We start from the raw sequence: 21,835 nt of genomic DNA, 5'->3' as shown, positions 1-21,835 counted from the left end.
ACTCCCACAGAATATATATATATATATGCACATACATATTCTTACTCCATTCTCAAAGCAAGTAAAAAGCTTCTAACAGAAAAGATAAGTCTAGATAAGGCTAGAATTTCTGTATTCAGAAAATGGGATAATAACGCATTATGTTGTGTAGAAAAAGCTAGCTAATATAGGTAAAATAATTACAATAATATTGGCCTGGCCTACTGAGACAAATGTTGGCTATTGTTAGAAAGAGATTTCTATAACCCATGAATTATTTGTTTTAAATTTTAAATCTTAAGAACTCTCACTTATTACCTTTTCATCAATCTTGTTTCTTGAAGGCTGTTGATGTGTGATATTTGATTTTGTCTTTTCTGAACTTCTCTGACTATATTGTGTATATCCCTCTTTCATTTCAGTTTGATATGGTTGATATTTTAGCTTGTATTTGCCTGTTGGTGATGGCAAATTTTCAGGTATTATGTTCTGTTCCTAGAGGTAAAAAGAAAAAAGTCTGTTGTTCTCAGAAAAAAATAAATTACTATAACTAAATTTCCTTATTGATATTAACAGGTTTACCATTTACCTTACCCTTTATGTTTAAGAAATGGACCATTATAACCTATGGTCTAAACAGAGATGATATTTAAAAACCTTGAGCTTGTATGGCATCGCTGACTAATAAGAGTCAACAGAACTGCTCAGAATGAGCATTTGAATGCCAATAATCTTACACTTGATTTCACAGCTGAAGGTCAATCCTGGTTTCAAAAGAATTTGAGAGAAGAAAAAGAAACTTTTCCTTCTTCTGACAAGTTTTAGGTAGACACTTTTTTTGTTTTCCATTGTCAATCATGTCTTCCAAAATAGTTATAGGAATTGGAGATCACGAATGCTGAGAAGCACTGATTGCCATTTCTGAAATATTGAGATATTCTGCCTTCTGATATTATTTGATTCCATGCTACATTTTCATGGGAATGAGAGATAATTGATAAGAGGAACCAGTGGATAAGAGGAACCAGAAAGAAGTTTTAAGCAAATACAAGGGCATACATATTGATCCAGAGAGGCATAGACATTTCAAAAGGAAAATATAATCCAGTCCATTCCTTGAAAATTATTAAGGACATCCAAATTTAACCCAGGAAAAACAAAGGATGAGGCAAAACTTAAGGACAAAATCTGTAACAACACACAAATTAGGATACTTATGCAGTTTTCAAAAATGAGACTGAGAAGAACATGAAGAGAACCAGCTATATGATGGAGATATGCAAAGACAGAAAGGTAAGTACTATTCATAGAATAATACTAGTCAGAACCTGCATTCACTAAAAATTGTTTAAAATGTAAACATGCCCCAAGGAGACACATTGGATTAAGTATAGTTATTTATGTACTCCATAGTATTCTAGTAGCCTGATGTATTAGAATATAGCTGTATTTTACCAATTTCACAAAAGAAAATTATAAAATATCATTCCAATGTGTGAAAAAAATATAAAACAAACTAAAGTATTTTACCATCATTATTGTTTGAGATTTTCAAACAAAAATTTCTGGATCAAATATGGTGCTAATAATGCATAGTATAATTTTTAAAATTAGTAATAAGCAAATATATACTAACCAGTTCATTTAGATAATGCTGAGCATATGGTATTTGACCTGGTGAGACCCAACCAAGAGCAGATGACTTTGGTCGGTTAAAATGATTATGCGCCATATTAAGTGGAACATATGAAAAATCATCCTAAAAAATAAAATTTAATTGTATTTTAGTATATGCTATGTGTAATATAGTGGTCAAGTGTTTATTATGTTAAATAAGAAGTAAAAATTACCTCATCATCAGAGCTCACAAGGCTTCCCAAATCAAGTGGTGGGACCCTGAAAAAAATAAGTATACATCTTATAACATTTTCAAATGAAACTTTGATAAATGAAAATCACATATGTTAGATCACATATAAAGCCACACTGAAGCTAATGGTATTCTGGCTCCCACCAGATTGTAATTATCTTTTGTTAAATGTTCAGGGATTTTTCAGCCGATGGTTAAATGCAGTCAATATTAAAAATAAAATTATATAAATTTGTGATTAAATAAATTATATTAAGAACAAAGGTAATAAATACTCAAAGTTCATAGGTTCCTAATGATTTCACTGGACTGTACACTCCAGAGGCTCTCTGCACTTCTTGTATCTCTATTGTGATATAATTGTGCCCAACTTTACAACTTTGCATTTACTGATTTGACGTGGACAGTCTGAAATCAGTCATGATGAAATAGGAAAATGCTATGACTCAGGGCTTGATTTATTACTTTGTTGATTTCTGAGACTTGAAAGTATTAATAATGCGGATAAAACTAAGAGTGCATCATGTCCACAGCTGTCAAGTAGTGAATAACAAAAAATTATTTCTGTATTCAATATTATTGATTTTACCAGAAAATAACTCATATCACTTTACAGTAAAGAAAAATAGCTTGAAAAATCACTTTTAGTTCACATGGAACTACAATAGTTCATCATAGCAAAGACAGGTTGGCTACAGATAGAGTCAATAAAAAACAAAGAAAGTATTCTGTGACCAACAATCGGCTAACTGGACACTACAATAAAGAGTTATATGTTTTACTAGCATTTGTAAACTTCTTGCTACGTATACCTCTTATCACTAAGTTATAATAAACTTAAAATATACTTAAATTTATTTATAATAAAAAAGTAAAAAAAAAAGTTATAGTAAACTTGTAATACACTTTTGGAACACCAGTTGTTAAATATTTACCAGCATATAATTGACTATGGCTTCCCACATACTCAGTACCTTGTATCTTAGTACTCAATACCTTGTATCTGGACATAATTCTTTTTTTTTTTTTAAATTTTAATATTTATTTTTTAGTTTTCGGCGGACACAACATCTTTGTTGGTATGTGGTGCTGAGGATCGAACCCGGGCCGCACGCATGCCAGGCGAGCGCGCTACCGCTTGAGCCACATTCCCAGCCCCTGGACATAATTCTTTATGTCCAGATAAGCAGACAGATATCTACTAGGTAGAACCACATGAAATTATAGATATTGGCTCATTTTAAATGTAAAATACAAAACATAAATTAATGTATTCTAAACCAAAACTCAAATTTTAATAAGTTTGTTTAAGTTGTAATATACCTCAAAATAAGATTAGAACATGGGTATATTTACCATTAAGTTAAATTTGACTATACCAATTATAAAAATAAAAATGTTATATATTTCTTTCACAAATTCATTTAGTGAGTTATTTGTTATTTATGGAGTCATAATATATTTAACTTTTATGATTTTACATCTCAATTAAAAATAAACTGAAATTTTAAAATAGCATAATAAAAATGAATTTTCTTAATAAATAAATATTTTACCTTTTTCAGGAAAATATGAAAATAATATTAAAGACAATAAAACAAAAGAAGTTTTACTCATAATCCTACCATTCTATCACAAGATGATTTTGGCATAATAATTTTTAAAACTTCCTGCTGCGCCCCTCCCCTGACTCAGGCAATGGCAAGGCCCTACTCAGGTGGATGGCGAAAGGCATCCATCCTCTGGAGGAGCGCAGTATGTTTCTGGGAATGGGCTGATTTGTTTTTGTATTCCTTTAATAAGTATAGTTGTGACTTCTCATATGACCATTAAGTACGAAGGAAAAAACATGACTTTCCCAATTAATGCAACTACTTCTAAAGAATAGATCTGTTTGCTCTAAATGCAATGATTCAGCTGTGGAGTGTAAATTGTTAATGTCTAATGAAAAACTCCCTGTATTCCTGTCAAGGAAGTCTTTGAGAAATTAAATTAAAACCTAGAGAAGAAAAATTAATATTAAGAAGACAGATTAGTGCTTAGTACTGGGCAACTTGTTCTTGTTCCTGTGCACAATGGTTTGTGCTCTTACTCGTGTTTGATTAAAATTAATAACAAGTCAACCACTTGCTGTAACCATGGCACCAGTTCCAGTCAGTAAGTCAAGAAAGAATAGTCAAGGTATAGGCCAATAGTTTGGGACATTTCTAACTATTATTAAAAGTTAACTAAGCAGAAACAGCTCAAAGCAAAACTCGAACTGAAAGTACAAAGGCTTGCTTATGCCTAAGCCAAGATACATTCTTCTATTCTAATTGTAGCTAGGTAATATTTTGTTTCTTTGAATAATGATTCCTGTTTTGTAACCACAAAGTACTGTGAGCCTGCCAAAATGAAAAGTATATATGATCAACTTCACAAGTAAATATTGGGATCAACACCTTCACTTTGGTGTCTGTGTTGTTCTCTACCCCCCTTTTGCTGACTCCTCACCATCCGTTTGTCTCCTGAGACCCCCAGTTGGAGCTGGTCTCCGACAACTTCCATATACAAATAGGTTTTTCTGTAGTTCCCAAACATAAGTACACACATAATTTTTCTTTCATTCTTAACTTGGCAAGGCATCACAAATATTTGCCCATTAACCAATTCAAATGTAAAGAAATATTACTTACATAGGTGGGTAGGGATTTGGAGTTGCCCATGATCTGGAAACCCATCCTTGCTTTAATTTAAAAATAAAAATTAGAATCAGTATGCATATACCCTTTATGTTTTAAATGACAAGCAATGCATCAATGCAAAACTAATTATAATTTCTTTCAATAAACTCTATATAAAAATACTTATTAAGTCCTTCCTTGCTGTCTATGAGGCATAGATAAAACAATATATGCAAGACAATTATTACCCATATAGCCCTGTCTGTCTGTCAGAGAAGACATCACTCAAACAATAACAAGAAAAATAAGTCTATGACAGAGCAATTGTGTAGCAAGTGTACCCATCCTACTCTAGGGAATTAGGGAAATTTTTGCAAACCAGAAAGCAAACCCTTAAAGGGAGTTCTGAAAAATGAGGAGATAGCCAGATGAAAAGAAAAGGGAGAAAACCATTTCCACCAAAACCAAGTTACTGCTGAAATGTTATCTAACCGGGAGTTTTTTATAATATTGATAGAAGCATGGGCTGTTACATTCAAGACTGAGTTTTATGACTATAATTTACCATCAGAGTAAGAGATACAAATTTAACTCAATATCAACTTTAATATGACATTGTTTCAAATACTATTCTAATATTCAAGATGTGGAAATGGCAAAATTCTAAAAGGATCATTTAAATGAAAAAATAAACATGTAATAGAGGCATAAAGGTATCATGTTAACTTAAATCCCCTTGCCTAACCTGGGATCTGAACAACTTTTCATGTTCTTATCTCTATCTATTTATCTATTGTTAGTGTTTGTAATGATGATACTTGTACTAATAAGTATCAGATTTTTTTTAAAGAGCTTATATGTTCTCATTTTTTAAATACTATTCTTCTTAAAACACTCCAGAAACAGCACCTAATAATTAGGCTTCAACTATATTGACACCTGGCTAATAAACTGTAAGAACAATCTGGGATTAATTTAAAAAAAAATAGTTCAAGATAAGCATAAACATGTTCCCTAACTCTACCACTAGATATAGTTAGTAAGACATAAGGCAGGTTTTATTTTTACAGAAAAAGGTAATTACAGAAGCTATTATTTTCAGAATTTAAACATTGAGATCTTCCTAATAATTAACCAGGGGGGGAAAAAACCTGAAGTTTCCATAATCTGATAACCAAGTAATCAGTGGAAAAGGCTGTAATACTATGCTTGATATTTTAAATAGTGAGAAGGGCTTCAACCCAAATTATCAGTGACTTGAAATTTTAAACTGTAAAATAGTAAACCATAAGAACTCCAAAGCATTCATCCATTCATATAAGGGTTAGTCAGAACTAGAGTTCAAAGTGTTCTTGCATATCTAAAAGCAGCAGGCAAATAATAGTGCCCACCTCTAAGGTTCACGGTTTGATTTATATGTTATTCAGACTTTTATTATGGTCAATGATAATCAGTAGTTATTCAGTATCTATAATAAAAATAACAAAGAGATGTGTATCACTTTCATATACCTTTAAATTAAATGTGCCATTTATCCAATTCTATGTAGATGCAGGGACAAAGTAACTTTAAGATTTCACTTAATTAATTGATGAAATCTACAACAGTGATATCGTGAAGGCTGAGAAGAATAAAAGTCTCAATAATAAAAGCCCGGATTCTCTTCCTGCATTGCTAATAGAAAATGTAATATTCTACAAAAAATTTTAATTTTGGTTTAAATATAAAAATCGCAAGTTGGATATTTGTACTTCTATCCTTTTGAGGATGCAATCATCACCACCCTGCTTCCCTTCTCCACCTTTTTTGCAAATCAAATGCTAATTCTAGTGCATACAGATGTCATTCTTCACTGAAACCTTCTCTACCTTTGCCAAACCCTTCTTCTTTCTGCCTTTATACTTTTGTAGCTATTTCTTTAGTTGAATTTAACACTCGGAATCATAAATCTTAAGATTAACTACAGGATCATTTATTACATCTCATTTATTGTTGGGTCTTTAGCACCTCAAATTGCACTAAACACATTATAAATAAAAAAAATAAAATTCAAAAGAATGCAGTCACAGAGATTCTATTTTAAATAAACAGTGTACATTTTAAAAAGTTTGGATTATGATCTTCTAAACCTTCCTCTGAATATAAATTATACTATATACTATATAACCACTAAACACATTTTTAGAGTTTTTGATAATGTAGAAAATGCATTTTAAAAGTAACATAAAATTATATTTGCAGTTTGCAATAGTGTACCAATTATACATAAATCCATCAAAATGTAATAAGGCACATAATCATGAAGGAAATATTGATATGTTCTTCTCTCTACTATTGCTTCTTTCTTTTAGACTTTTTATAGACACATGGATAATTTTTAAATAACAATAATAAAATGATAAGCATGATTTTTTTTAAAAAAAACTAACTCAGTGAGTTTTCTAGTAATAATTAACTTCAATTTTGGTGGTTCCATTGTCCAAATCTAGGAAACATTAATCTAAATATTTGTGAATATAATTAGTCATCAAAGCATGAAGAAAGGTCTCATAAAATTATTTCGTGAGTCATCATGAAAGAGGAAAACTAGATTATTTACATACTTGTAGTGGCTTCTTTCTTCTCAAGAGTAACTGAGATTGGCTCCTAGGAGAAGTAGCCACTCCATTTACCTCCAAATCCATTCAAGTTCCCGTATTTTTCATTCAGTATCCTGGTACTTTCAAAAAGGCAAAAGAAATGTAAAATGACAATGCCTATCTAGTTTTAAATAAGTCATACAACTTACATAATAATACTTCATAGAAAGAAATCATATGGTCAATCACTTTTACTTCTTTCATCAGAATCATATTTGTATAGGGCAATTACATTATACCCCGTGGTAGTCTGCTCCCAAAGAGATCCCCATTGAAATATCTGGACTCTAAATATGTACCTTACATGGCCAGAAGGACTTTTCAGATTTGATTAAGAATTTTGAGATGGAGAGATTTTCTTCTACTATCTGGTGAGCAAAATGTGACCCCCTTCATGTCCTTATGCGGGGGGGGGGGGCAGATTACAATGAACAGAAATGTAAGGATGGAAGCATAAGTCAGAGAGGAGCCACAATGTTCTATGGCTGGCTCTGGAACTAGCTCTAGGATGGAGGGAGAGGTCACAGACAGCTTCCAGAAGGCAGAAGAGACTAAGAATGGTTTGTCCCCTGAAGCCTCCAAAAGGAAACAGCTCTGTTGACCACAGTAGTTTTAGATCCTTTAGGCTCATTTTGTACTCTGACCTCAAGATGTGTAAAAGAATACATTTATGTTGCTTTGAGCGACTAGTCTGTGATAATTTTTTTTACAGTAGTAATAGCATATTGCTATATCTCTCTTATCCACACAATGAGACACATGTTTATTCAGTCATTTACCCATTTCCCAAAGCTTGGTGGATTTTCCTTGTGTCAGAGTAGGCTGATGAAAATATTTTTAGCAAACAGTATTCTTTACTTAATACAAAGAATCAAATAGAATGAATGATCCAATTAGTAACTATGTGGTAACTATGTTTTCAAAAGACCGTTGAAAATAATCAACTTTCAAATACATACAAAATAAAATCAGATTAATATATCTGTCAAAAAAATTATTTGTATTTTAGTTTATAATTCACCTTTATATTACCAGTTTAAGAATTCATTCATACTTTTTTATCATTAAACTTGGATTTATTTTTATAGCAAACTATTTTTATTTGTGTTTTCTTTTTTTTTTTTTTTTTGAGAAACATAGTATGGCATAGTGCCAGCTTGAGTTAGATAAATTGTATTAAAATCCTGATTTTTGCTACTTTCACATAATTTAAGCTTGGGTAAGAACTTAATTTCTAAGCCAATGTTCCTAATGTATAAAATAAATTTACAACTTACCCATTAGCATCCTTCTCATTTTGATGGAATAAAGTAACATTCAATAGATGAAAACTATGGTTATTATTAAAATTGTAATTTTATTTCAGGCCCACTACATTTTTCTTATCTAAAATCTCAGTTCCTTTCTAACTCATCTGTGTGGTTTTCTTTCATTCCTAAAAAACTGTTGCCTTAAGCTTGAAATTTTACTTTTTTTTTTTTAGTTGTAGTTGGACACAATACCTTTATTTATTTATTTTTATGCAGTGCTGAGGATCAAACCCAGCACCTTGCACATGCTAGGTGAGCACACTACCACTGAGCCACAACCCCCCTGCAATTCTACTCTTAAGAGTACAATAGATGAATGGATAAAGAAAATGTGGTATATATATTCAGTGGAATATTACTCAGCTTTAAAGAAGAATGAAATTATGGCATTTATCAGTAAATGGATGGAGTTAGAGAATATCATGCTAAGCAAAATAAGCCAATCCCAAAACAACAAAGACCAAATATTTTCTCTAATATGAAGATGCTAATTCACAATAAGAGGGTGGGGAACACTATAGAATAGAGTTACCTTAGATTAGGTAGAGGGAAGTGAAGGGAGAGGAAGGGAGGGGATGTGGGGATAGGAAGGATAGTAGAACAAAACAGACATTATTACTTTATGTATATATATGACTCAATGACCAATGTGATTCTACAACATGTACACTCAGAAAAATGAGAAATTACATCCCATCTATGTATGATATATCAAAGTACATAAATGCATTCTACTGTCATGTATAACTAGTTAAAACAAATAAAAGTTTTTTTAAAAAAAAAGTAAATTCAAGCCGGGCATCTTGGCTCATGCCTGCAATCCCAGTGGCTCAGAAGACTGAAGCAGGAGGATCATAAGTTCAAGGTTAGTTTCAGCAACTTAGAGAATTCCTAAGCAACTTAGTGAGACGTGCTCTAAAAAATTAAAACAAAATAAAAAAGAAATGGGAGGGGGCACTAGGGATGTAACTTGAGTGGTAAAACACCCATGGGTTAAATTCCTAGAGCCAAAAAAAAAAAAAAAGAATAAATTCAAAATTGATCAACCAAGAGTGCACATATTCTAAAAATATCACAAATCATCTGATTATAGGAGTATTTTCTCCTATAATCTTGCAAATGGCTTTCTTTTCAGAATTATCTTTCAAGAAGAAGCAACTTTTTAAAGTTGTTATTTGTTTGTGTTGTATGGGTGCTCCCCACCCCCATAGGTAGTTTAATAGCATCACAAAAGTTATCCTATTTGCTATGATGATTACCAGCTAACAAATCCAAGTTGAGACTACACTGAGGAGTCAGCTAAGCGATTTTCTCCACACATTTTCTTATTTTTCTCCCAACCTCTCAACTTTGTACCTTAATAATTATCACAGCCAGTTCAAATCACTATTGGTCATCTTAAATCGCTACAATTCATTTGCATAGTAATAAAACTGGCAAAATTTAAACCTTCAAATATCCTGTTTCTCCTAGTCCCTGTGCTTTCCCAGAAACCACAATCATTACTCTTCATTGTAATTAGCTTATTTCATTTCTCTAATAAACTATCACGACCACAAAGTTTGATATCTCTTGCCCTTAGTATAACTTAGGCACCTAACAAATATCTACTTAGTTAATAAATAAGTTAATGCACCACCAAATACCTGTACATACTTTAAAGATATTCTTAGGTTAGTTGCACTTCTCTGAACCCAGTTATGACAATCATAATGCCAACATATAAATCCTGTCTTCAAGCAACTGGATAAGGTGTTTAAAGCATTGAATAGAAGCTATTATTCATAGCAATTATTACTCAGTATCAAACTGTAAGCTTCATAAAGGCAAGGACTACTACTGGTTTTATTTAACCTTATCTCAGGACCTAGCAGAAAGCCTAGAAAATAGTAAGAACTTAGTATTTGTTGAATAAGTTAATTCAGTCAATTCAGATACAAGTTAATTCAGAGTTACATAACTTAAAAATAATTAATTCAGATACAGTTAAGAGTGTTCAAAAGGCAGTGCCTTCACACATGGAACATTGGCATCTACAAAATTAAAGCGGTCAGGTCACCAACACCGTTTGGAGACTCTTAAGATTTGACCAGGGCTTCAAAGGTAAAACAGCCTAACCTTCTGATTTTCAAACTGAGCAAACTGATACCTGGAAAAGTGAATCTTACTTTGCCAAATTGTTTGCTAGTTATTGCAGAGCCTGAATTCGTAAGAAGGTTTCAGACTTCTTCACAGTACTAAACTATGCTGGTACATACAGATACTAGTTGCATCAGAGAGGAATTTTGCTGCTGGGACTACAGAACACCAAAAACCTAAACTTGGGGACCCAAGAATCAGCATTTCAAACAAATGGCTGGGAATCCATCTTTGGAATGCATACTGAGGCAGATGGGTGGGGATTGAATGGGAGTTGGCAGGAAGAGTGAAGAGTACTTTTGAATGGCTTTGGTCCCCACTCAAATTGCTACAAGTTATGATTTTGCTAGCATGTAATAGTGTTGTTGACTAGTGTCTTTGATGCAGCCCCAAAGAATTGAACTCATCTCCCACTTCCCTCACTTTTAACAACGATTATTTCCAATTCCAATTATCATCATTTCTCTCTTGGTTATTGGTGGCTATTAAGTTGCATATGTAAAATCAGAACACAATAGAACGCAAAGAAAAAACTGATCTACTCCAGGAGAGAAGGAAGAGCTGATTCGTCAATACAATTCAGTATTTCAGCTCCAGGAGGGTAGAACTAAGTCTTTCTTGGATCCCAGGTGATAACTGACGCTAGTATCTGAAATTGAACCTGAGGTCATTGTTAATGTGAAACAAAGTACAGCAATCTTCCTTTCCCAACATCATTGCCCTCTCCCCACAGTTAAATTATACTTCAGAGCACCTGCAGTGTACCATAAGAAATTCCTCATCCAGTTCCATCTGGGAATCATGAAGAGGCTAGGGCCACAGGGAACAGCCAGCCTGACTTGATCTAACAAGTTCAGTAAAGCCCAGGTCCAGACCAGGAGGGCTGGAAAAGGCATAAACTAGGGAGATTCCCCCAGAACCCATTCCAGCACTGGCTGGAAGAGGCAGGTCCCTGGAGAGGCGACACAGCAGGCCAGCGTCTGCAGGTTGCCCGGCAACAGGCGCCTCCACCGGGGCCTCTAACCGTCGTCTTTCGCTTCCAAGCGGAAAGATGGTCATCAGCCCTCGTCTTTAGCCCCTTGCATGCCAACTGTCGCCCCCACAAATGTGTCTGTGGTACCTTCGCCCCGAGGGCCTGCGCCCCGAAATTCCGCTGGGCAACCTTACCCTGCAGGACGAAGTGCACTGGCTGGAAATCTTCTTGGGCCCCGCCAGCGCCACACCAGGAACCGGCTCCGGGAGCCCTTAAACCCAGGCGGGGAGCTGGAACGGACTCACTCCCAGCGCAGGGAGAGCGCCATGGCCCGGCATGGATCCGCCGCAGTTGTGCGATTAATTTGAATAGAATTATATTTAATATATTTCTTAGGTAACTACATTTTATGCTCAGCCCCCAGATATGCTGTCAAGAAGCTTGCAATTATTCAAAAAGACAATATTTCAGAATAACATTATAGAGAAGTATAGATATTAAACAGATTTGGATATTAATTTAAATAAGTATGCACATATGTACATTTACATTATCACATATATGTTGCATGTGTGTGTGTATATATATATATATTCATATATTCTATATAATATGTAAAACTGCATTTTAAAATATTGGTGTAACCGAAAGGGTACAGGCCTAGAAATCAGGAAACCTTGTTTTATTTTTTACCGTACTAAAATTTTAGCCTCACTCTGTACACAATGTCTTTGAGCATCAACTCCTTACTAATAAGGTGAAAAACTGGTTTCATATATTATTAAGGTTCCACTCCAATATAATGTACGACAGCTTTCCTAAATTACACAGCCAAATGTCAGATACCCAAATTAGAATTAAGATGTTATGAAGCCTAATCTAATTCCCTTCGCACAAAATCATGTTGTTGGTTGTTTTGTTTTGGGGTTTTTTTTTTTGTAATATTTAGTATCTTTTCAAAATTAGCACCCCTCAAAATATGTATCCAAATTTACAAATTGAAGGCATTTTTAGAGTAAAAATATACATATATTTTGAAAACATTAAAATAGTAAAATTGATGGATATAACGAAATCACTCCATTTCTTCTCTACAGTCCATAAAATTCATCCACCCATTACCCCGAAAGAAAGAAAAGCAAAAATCAACTGTTAAAAAATTAAACAGAAACAAAAAACTAAACTGAAAAAACTAAACTGAAAAACTATAGTTGTCAAATAATCTTAGTCATTCCACAAACAGATCAAGAAAACATCTTTAAGACACAACCTTGCGTATTCTTGCCACTTAGGCTTAGTACACCTCAATTGTTTCAATATTTCTAAATCTAATTCCCTAAGCCACTAGAAACATGTCTAAAATACCACGCCTATAAAATTCAGACATTTTGTTAAGACATTTCTCTTTTTCTTTTTTTTTTTTTTAATTGACTCAAAAATTTGTACATATTTATGGGGAAATTTGTTATGTTTTGATGCACATATACATTGTGTAGTATTCAAATCAGGATAAACAAATCTATATCATGAAACACTTATCATTTCCCCACAATGAGAATATTACCAATTCCCTCTTCCATCTTCTCTATCACAATCTCTCATCACCCTGCAATAGAACACCAGAACTTATTTCTCTAACTAGAAGTCTCTAGGCAGTCTCTTTGGTAGGAAGAAAAAAGAAAGAAAGGAAAGAAAGAAAGAAAGGAAAGGAAGAAAGGAGGAAGGAAGGAAGGAAGGAAGGAAGGAAGGAAGGAAGGAAGGAAGGAAGGAAGGAAGGAAGGAAGGAAGGAAGGAAGGAAGGAAGGAAGGAAGGAAGGAAGGAAGGAAGGAAGGAAGGAGAAAGGGGTAGGGCGGAGAGGAAAGAGGAAGAGGAGAAGGCAGCAGCAAATCAAATGTTTAAATGTTTAGCAAGGTAATAACTTTGGATCACAGTATGACGGCGAGTTTACAAATCGCCTACTTTAATCCCCAGTCTCTGAGGCAGGGGTCAAAGTTCTGCAGTAGTTTATTTAAAACAATACGAATGCTATACCCAGAAGCTGAGTCTGTAAAACTAATGCCCAGGGTTTTCCACAGGACTGATCCTTTGTCAGCGTCCAATACACCTTGTTCTTTGTATAATGTGGTGCCGCCTCCGTGTTGCAACTGTACTACAATCCAGGCAGTGACTCAAGATGATCAGAGCCTCAGAAAGCTCTTGGGAGAGTTAAAACTTAGACCTGGGGGGGTGGGGGGGGCGGATCCTGCCGCGAGCCCGCCCTGCCCCGAGGGCTTTGCCCAATGAGTGGGGCTTCCGCGCCAGCTCGAGCTCGTGCAGAGGATGGAGTCCGGCGAGAGCGTGGTCCCTGGGGTGGCAGAAATCCAGCTTCCCCAGCCGTTACTGGTTGGTGCGGTTGGGACATGGTGTTTGTCCCTCCATGGCTCTTAAAAATCTTATTAGTTTGTGGACCTTAAGTCTATGTGTAGTGGCCGACAAAGTCCCGTCCATCACAGACTCACAATTTATAGACGAGTGCCTCCAGGCCCACAACGAACTGAGGGGCAGCGTCAACCCCCCGGCGGCCGACATGAAACACATGGTGAGAAAAGAACCAGAGCTGGTCTCCTATTCTTCTTGTTCATCCCAAGGTATCCGGGCCATACGTTTCGTGGACTTATCTCAATACAGCCAGGACTCCACTTGTGGTTTATAGAAAACTCACACCTTGGCTGGGCTGTCTCCGCTAGGGTTGTGATGGAGTGGAGGAGATGGGAGCTGTTCTTTCTGTTCCTTTTGCCTAGACGTAAGCTCCCTGGGGGCAGTGGGGGGTGGGGGGGTGGGGAGCAGAAGGTGTTTGGAAGTTGCATGGTCTTCACCGCTAAGGTTCGTCCTTATTTTGCAAGGGTGTTTTTGTTTGGTTCTTTTGTTTTTCTCTCTTCTATTGGATGGTGCTCCCATCCTGCACATTCAAGATTCTACATACAAAAGATACATACAGTAGAGTGATGGGAATTCTCTCATAATTTTATATTTTAGAAACCCAAGTTTAAAACAACACAGTGGTGTAGTATTCATTTGAAAAATAAAATGTTCTACAAGGATGTGAAAATCAGCTCTTGAACAGTATCAGATGGTGATTTTCATGAAAAAAATAAATAAATTTGTGAAATTTAATCCCCCAAACATTGCACTGGTTGTATCTTTCTTAGACCTCCACAGTAGGGCCAACAAAGGAAAAAAGAGTTCTGTATGGAAGAAAAAGCAAAGAGAACATTATGTTGTTAAAATAATCATAGATTTTACCCATTTTTAACAAATTCTTGACCATGTATTACTTGGAATTTCCTTTGCATTGTAACTTTTTCTTGCTTAATACCACCACAATGAACATAAATGTATAAATGTTGTTAGTATTAATCTCTCTTACCATGTTATGTAAATTATAACTCAAATTTATTCCAGGGGTTTTGCTTTGTTGTTTTTTGGTACCAAGGACTGAACCCAGTGGTGTTCAATAAGTGAGCCACGTACCCTGCCCTTCTGCCTCAATCTCCTCCTCAGCCATTAGCATTATGAGCATCCACCAAAATGTGCAGCCAGTTTTCTTTTTTTCTATCCGGAAGAAAGTAAAATTAAAAATTTTTCAAAAAAGAAAATACAATGGATGCTATTATAAAATCATAGCTCAAGCACTAAAGTTCAGAACTATAATATTATACTATATAGGACAGTGAGAGGTTTTGTTTTTTTTTTTGAGTGAAGGAAATTTTAAATAGATTTTTGAAAGTCAGACAAAAACAAACTGACCACTTTAAGAATGCAAAATTTTTAAAGTATTTTCATGTGTAATGTTTAGTTTAATCTCCAACTGATTGGGGTAGTCAGGAGTATGTTATTTGCTTGTAGTATTTCTTCTATGTTTATTTAGACAACCCTCACTAAAAGACTATTTTTTGCTATAAAAATGCTATGTGATTTATATTTGTGAAGGTAGAAGAGAGGAAAAGAAGGAATAAGGTGAAGAGACATGAATAAAATTTGAGTCTTCTTTAAATGTATCTTGTTTTATAATTTGACTCAGTAAATATGTAAAATTATTATGTCCTTTTTGTATTTTAAACAAAAGGAAAAATATCCCTTAGACACAAACTTTAAAAAAAAAACTAATATATAAAATTGGCCTCCAATCTACACTTTTAAAAATTTTATAAGCATTTCTGCAATATATTATTTCAACTGTACATTTCTAGTACAATGAACTTTGAGGAAAAAATTAGCAACAAAAAAGCCTGAATTGAGAAATGTTAATGCTAGTGTGATTTTTGTGAAGTCTTTTGAAAGAATTCAATTGCATATTGTATGATGAAGCAAAATTTTATAATTTATAGGAATTAAGACTTTCTGCATAAAAAAGTAGATACAAGAATATAGTCAAAGAAATTAAAACACTGTAATCTTTAGAGTGAAAATCACAGCATGAATTCATGATTTCTTACTTAAATAGTTATACCTTAACCTTATCATTGAAGAAGTATACAAGCAATGATATCCATTAGCAATGAGAATTCATAGCAAAATATTTTCATAATAATGGATGATTTCCTTGGAAAAAAATGGCTGAATGTAAGGGTAAGGCAGAAAACATGCAAATGATGAATCCAGAACACTAATAACTTATCAGAAAGAAAGGAAGACTCAAAGATTAATTGATTCATAGTAAAAAGATAAAGGACTCTTATTAGGATGAAGTTTACTAAGTACCATTAGTCTTACTATAACAATGAGGGAATACTACAGAAAGTAAAAAGGGAAAAATAAAAGTTATTATCTTTAACTGCATTGAAGAACTATGGATGCAAAATGATTAAATGAACTACCTTTAAGAGAAAGGTGGCCCTTACTAGAATACAGCATGTATCTTTGTTTTTGTTACTGGGAAAGTTATGGAGTCATGAGGCATTGGTAGGTAGAAAAACCAAACCTGCCATAAGCCAAGCAAGGTGGTGAAGTTAATGGAAAACTGGGCATCTTGTAATGGCTGTGTGGCTATTATGGAGGACTGAAACCTAGAAGACACCCAACCACAATAATTCTTCAATTCTTTATGCCTTTTTTTTTTTTTTGAGAGAGAGAAATAAGTGCCAGTGTTAGAAAGCTGGATTTAGGCATCCAAAGCAGAGTGCTTTAACAAAGCCCTGCTACACTTAAAGCCCAAAAGGATGCATCTTACTGCACCTTCAAAATTCTTGAAATAAGAGCTTAACTAAAAGTAACGTTCAGTGCCAACTGAGAACAAGCACACATTAGACTAAGCAAATAAACTTCTAACCATAGCTACTCTAACATGGGCAGACTAAAGGACAAAACTTTGAAAGGAAAATTATTAGTTTCTGGCATACAATCAAAATCCAGAAAAAAATATTTAAAAGCCGGTAGAGGTAAATCATGCTAAACTACCAATTGAACTAGAACAAAAAATTACCCAGAATTTTTAATTAGTAGACAGAGTATGTTAAAGAACATGTGTGTGTGTGTGTGTGTGTGTGTGTGACACACACACAGTCCCTGAAATGAAGTATTCATTGGGTGGGTTTACAAGAAGACTGGACATAGCATAAGAAATTATTGGTAAACTCAAAGATAAATTATTAGAAATTACCCACACTGAAGCACAGAGAAAAAAACAACCCAATAGCAACGGTAGAAATAACAGAATGCTGGAGACCTCTGGAACAAATTCAGATGATATAACATACACATATTTGAAAGGGACAGAAGAAGTATTTGAAGAAATAATCAGCAACAACTTTCCAAAATTTATGGGAAGACATCAAGTCACAAATCCAGTGTCTCAAAACTCAATCATCTAAGCACAACAGCTAGTCACACGAGAGTCAAACTGGTGAAAATAAAAGACAGGAAATCTTGAAAGCAACCAGAATGGGATAAAATAAATATTTCATTTTGTAAAATTTAAATATAAGGCTGAATTCTCTTCCTGCAAAATTGAACTCAAAAGACAATAGAATTTTAGCCTATAAAGGTCAGAAGGGACTGAAAAAAAAATAGAAGGCTAAAAACATTTTCAACATATGATTACTTGCCCACTGAAAGTATTCTTCAAAAACAAAAGCAAGTAACAGTGGCGCATACCTATAATCCCAGTGGCTCCAGAGGCTGAGGTGGAAGGATTGCAAGTTCAAAGCCAGCCTCAGCAACTTAGGGAGGCACTAAACAACTCAGCTAGGCACTAAGCAACTCTAGCTGAGTTGTCAGCTAGACTCTGTCTCTAGATAACATTAAAAAAGGGGGCTGGGGATGTGGTTCAGTGATTAATCCCCAGTTCCAAAAAAAAAAAAAGGTAAAATAAAGCTATTTACAGGCAAATAAAATCCTGAATATGAAAATTCAATTCAAAAGCAGAACAGCTCTGTAAGAAGAACTAGAGAAAGATTTTAAGCTTTAAGGGAAACAATCCCAAAAGGAAACCCAGACCTAAGAGAAGAGTCCCAAACAGAGTAGATGTAGGGTTAAATATTTTAAGTTTTCTTTATATCGCCTTCATATTGTTGACTATTTAAAGCCAATGTAAGAATTTCAAGATGCCTTAATAGAGGTATCCAGAACTCACTCATTGTTTCACAAAGAAAAACTGAAGTAAGAGGTATGTAGCTCCATTTTACGGTGCATGACCATGGGAGAATGTTGGAAATGAGTGAGAGAGAAACTTGAGCCTTATTAAGAGTCAGAGACCCACTAAAACAGCATAGTAGGGGAAACAAAATACCCTGGCTCCAGAGCCTGCATGGAATGGGTCTTCATTCTGCAGGAGTGAGGGTGAAAGTCTCAGCCAGCCCCGTCAGTATGTATGGTTGCTGGCAATCCTAGCTATTGGAAAGCTTCACAATCCCCACAGGCTTTCAGCCTCCTTAAGTAAATAACTTGAAATCTGCATGGAAGTCTGGCTTTGTAAAAAGATCTCCCATCATCTCCAGTAAATCCCCAAGATGCTGAAGCCAGGACCCATCTTGAGAAGGGACCTATTGTCTGAATGTGGACTGGACTAGGAGTCAGAAACCTCTGGTCATAGTTCCAGGACCCTAGAGATATTCCACTGCACTCTGTAGCTGCCTTCCAAACCAAATTTGGCCCACTCACAAGAAGGGCTCTGACCTAACCTGCCATGTGGCCTGCACAGTATGGAATCAACACATGGATTTGGAGGAGAAGGGAGCCACCCACAAGAACCAGGAACTTCTGGAGCTTGCCCTCTGAGACTAGGGGCATGTCAGGTTACATTCAGATTCATACTGATGCCACAACTGAGTCACCTACCTGCTTCCTGCCACCCCTGCACAAGTACCAAACACAGGTACCTGTAATGAACAGGGTCGGGAAAGAGCTCTGTGGATTCACTGCTAGCATGCCAAGTTAAGGCAGCCTTGAGCAAAACCACAGCTTTAGTTATTACCCTGGCCCAGGACATATGACCAAAGGGGATCTGAAGAGAAACTTTGCCTGGCTCTGGCCATGTTCCACCCTAATTCACTCCTGTGAGCACTGCACCCGAAGGAATTGGAAGGAGAAAACTTATGGCCTACATAGCACCCAGAGGCAGGTGCCTCCTCAGCAAAATACTAGCAAATCGAGTACAATAGCACGTAAACAGATCGTATACCAAGATTAAGTTTGTTTCAATCTAGGGATGCAAAGATGGCTTGCATCTTTTGCAACATACACAAGTCAGTATTTGAAATTCAGTAAATGTAAAACACATCAACAAATGAATGATAAAGAGTGTATGCCCACTCAATAGATGCAGAAATGAGCATACGATGAAATTCAACATCCCTTCATAAGAGTCCTGAGAATCAGTTATAGAAGGATCATACCTCAACATAATAAAGGCTGTACATGACAAATCCACAGCCAACATCACACTGAATTGTAATAAAATGAAAGCATTTCCTCTAAGCCTAGGTATAAGACAATGGTATCTACTTTCACTACTCTAATTCAATATAGTACTAGAAGCTTTAGCTAGAGCATTTAGGCAAGAGAAAGAAATGAAAGGCATATAGATAGTAAAAAGAAGGAAATCAAATTACTCCTGTTTGCAGATGATACTATTCTATACATAAAAAAAAAAACACCTAAGGACTCCGCTGAAAAGCTATTAGAACTAATAATTAAACAAATGCATTAAAGTAGCAGGATTCAAGTCAACACAAAAAAAAATCATTAGATTTTTCTATACACCAATAACAAATTTGCTCAGTAATAAATTATGAAGGCAGTCCCATTTACAATAGCCACACATCCAAAAATTACTTAGCAAGAAACTTAACCAAGGAAGTAAAAGACCCCTACAATGAAAATTCTAAAATTCTGGTGAAAGAAATTGAGGAATACACACACACACACACACACACACACACTAAAAAGAAAAGATCTTCCATGTTCATGGATTGGAAGAATTAATATTGTTAAAATGTCCATCTACCCAAAGTGACCTACAGATTCAATGCAATCCCCACCAAAATATAATGATAGCCAGGCGCAGTGGCACATGCCTGTAATCCCAGCAGCTCAGGAGGCTGAAGTTGGAGGATCACAAGTTCAAAACCAGCCTCAGCAACTTAGCAAGACCCTAAGCAGCTTTGCAAGATCCTGTCTCAAAATTTAAAAAGGGCTGGGGATGTGGCTAAGTGCCCCTGGGTTCAACCCTGGTACAACAAACAAACAAAAAACCCATGACATTCCTCACAGAACTAGAAAAGCAATCATAAAATATATATGGAAGGACAAAAGACCCAACATAACCAAAGCAGTCTGAAATAAAAGGGCAAAGCTGGAGGCATCCCAATATTTGATTTTGATTTTAAAACATTCTACAGACAAATCAAGCATGGTATTGGCATAAAAAAAATAGATACAAAGGCCAATTGGGCAAAAATACAGAATCCAGAAATAAACCCACACATCTATTGCCAACTGTTTGTCAACAAAGGTACCAAAAGCATACTTTGGAGGAAAGACACCTTTGATAAATGGTGCTGGGGAAAGTGATTATTCATACGTAGAAGACTGAAGCTTGACCACTATCTTCACTCTGCAAAATAAACTCAAAATGGACCACACATCTAAAATATGAGATCTTAAATTCTGAGCCTGTTAGAAGACAATAGGGAAACATTTCAAGACTTTGGTACAGGCAGGAATTTTCTGATAGACCTCCAAATGCATAGGTACAACAACAAAATGGATAGATAGGTTAAATTAAAATGTTCATATCCATCTAAAGAAATCATCAACAGAGTCAAGAGACATTCTACAATATATGAGAAAATATTTACCAAGTAGAGGGTTAATAACCACAATATATAAAGAACTCAAAAAAAAAAAACCTTAACAAAAATAGTCCAATTTAAAAATGGGTTAATGGTCTGAATAGACACTTCTCCAAAAAAATAATAATAATAATAATACAAATGGTCAGCAAACAAATGGTAAAAAAATCTCATTATCATTAGCCACCAGGAAAATGCAAATCAAAACTATAATGAGATACCATCCCACCCCAGTTAGAATTAGCATTATTTTTTTTAAAAAGGAGGACAAGAATGTGGAGAAAAGGAACACTTATACTCTGATACACTGTTGGTAGAAATGTAAATCAGTCCAGTCATTATGGAGAACAGTATGAAGTTTTCTCAGAAAACTAAAAGCAGATGTACTATATTATCCAGCTATCCCACTTCTAGGTATATATCCAAAGGAAATTAAATCAGCATATAAAAAAACTGCATACCTGAGTTTATTGTGCTACTAGTCACAATAGCTAAGAAACAGAATCAGCCTAGGTGCCCATCAACATATGAATAGATAAAGAAAATGTGGGAGGTATACACAATGGAGTATTATTCAGTCATAAAGAAGAACAAAATTTTGAAATACTCTGCAAAATGAATGAAACTGGAGATGTTCAGATAGACAAGTACCTCATATTCTGTATCATGTGGAAGATTGCAAAAAGCTGAATTTATAGTAGAATATGTTATTTTTATCGGTTGCTCATGACAATACAATGATCTTGACATATCATACATTTGATTCAAATGGGGTATGAATTCTTATTTTTCCACGTGTACAGATTGCAGGATCACATTGGTTATACAGCCACGTAAATGCATACAGCAATGCTAGTGTCCATTGTATTCTGCTGCAGAATATGTTATTAATTATTAGAGATTGCAAAATTGGGGGCAAGGGTAATAAAAGG

At 35.0% G+C, this 21,835-nt stretch overlaps 2 protein-coding genes across 2 annotated transcripts in view; one reads left to right on the top strand and one right to left on the bottom strand.

The window, feature by feature from the left end:
• The window catches only part of Caps2 (calcyphosine 2), a 51,699-nt gene extending 39,854 nt beyond the window's left edge, over nucleotides 1-11,845 (bottom strand). The window contains exons 1-6 of the mRNA XM_005330431.4: nucleotides 11,768-11,845; nucleotides 7,116-7,231; nucleotides 4,525-4,574; nucleotides 1,830-1,875; nucleotides 1,616-1,738; nucleotides 298-474 (exon numbers count right to left, since the gene is read on the bottom strand). Of these exons, the coding sequence (XP_005330488.4) occupies nucleotides 298-474; nucleotides 1,616-1,738; nucleotides 1,830-1,875; nucleotides 4,525-4,574; nucleotides 7,116-7,196 (477 nt within the window). The 5' untranslated portion in view covers nucleotides 7,197-7,231; nucleotides 11,768-11,845. The remainder of the gene's footprint in view (nucleotides 1-297; nucleotides 475-1,615; nucleotides 1,739-1,829; nucleotides 1,876-4,524; nucleotides 4,575-7,115; nucleotides 7,232-11,767) is intronic.
• A 2,059-nt stretch (nucleotides 11,846-13,904) lies between these two features.
• The window catches only part of Glipr1l1 (GLIPR1 like 1), a 29,042-nt gene continuing 21,111 nt past the window's right edge, over nucleotides 13,905-21,835 (top strand). Inside the window, exon 1 of the mRNA XM_040280301.2 lies at nucleotides 13,905-14,152. Coding sequence (XP_040136235.1) covers nucleotides 13,991-14,152 — 162 coding nt within the window. The 5' untranslated portion in view covers nucleotides 13,905-13,990. The remainder of the gene's footprint in view (nucleotides 14,153-21,835) is intronic.

Source organism: Ictidomys tridecemlineatus, chromosome 6, assembly GCF_052094955.1.
Source record: "Ictidomys tridecemlineatus isolate mIctTri1 chromosome 6, mIctTri1.hap1, whole genome shotgun sequence".
Taxonomy (NCBI): Eukaryota; Metazoa; Chordata; class Mammalia; order Rodentia; family Sciuridae; genus Ictidomys; species Ictidomys tridecemlineatus.
This window is presented reverse-complemented; position numbering and strand designations above follow the sequence as displayed.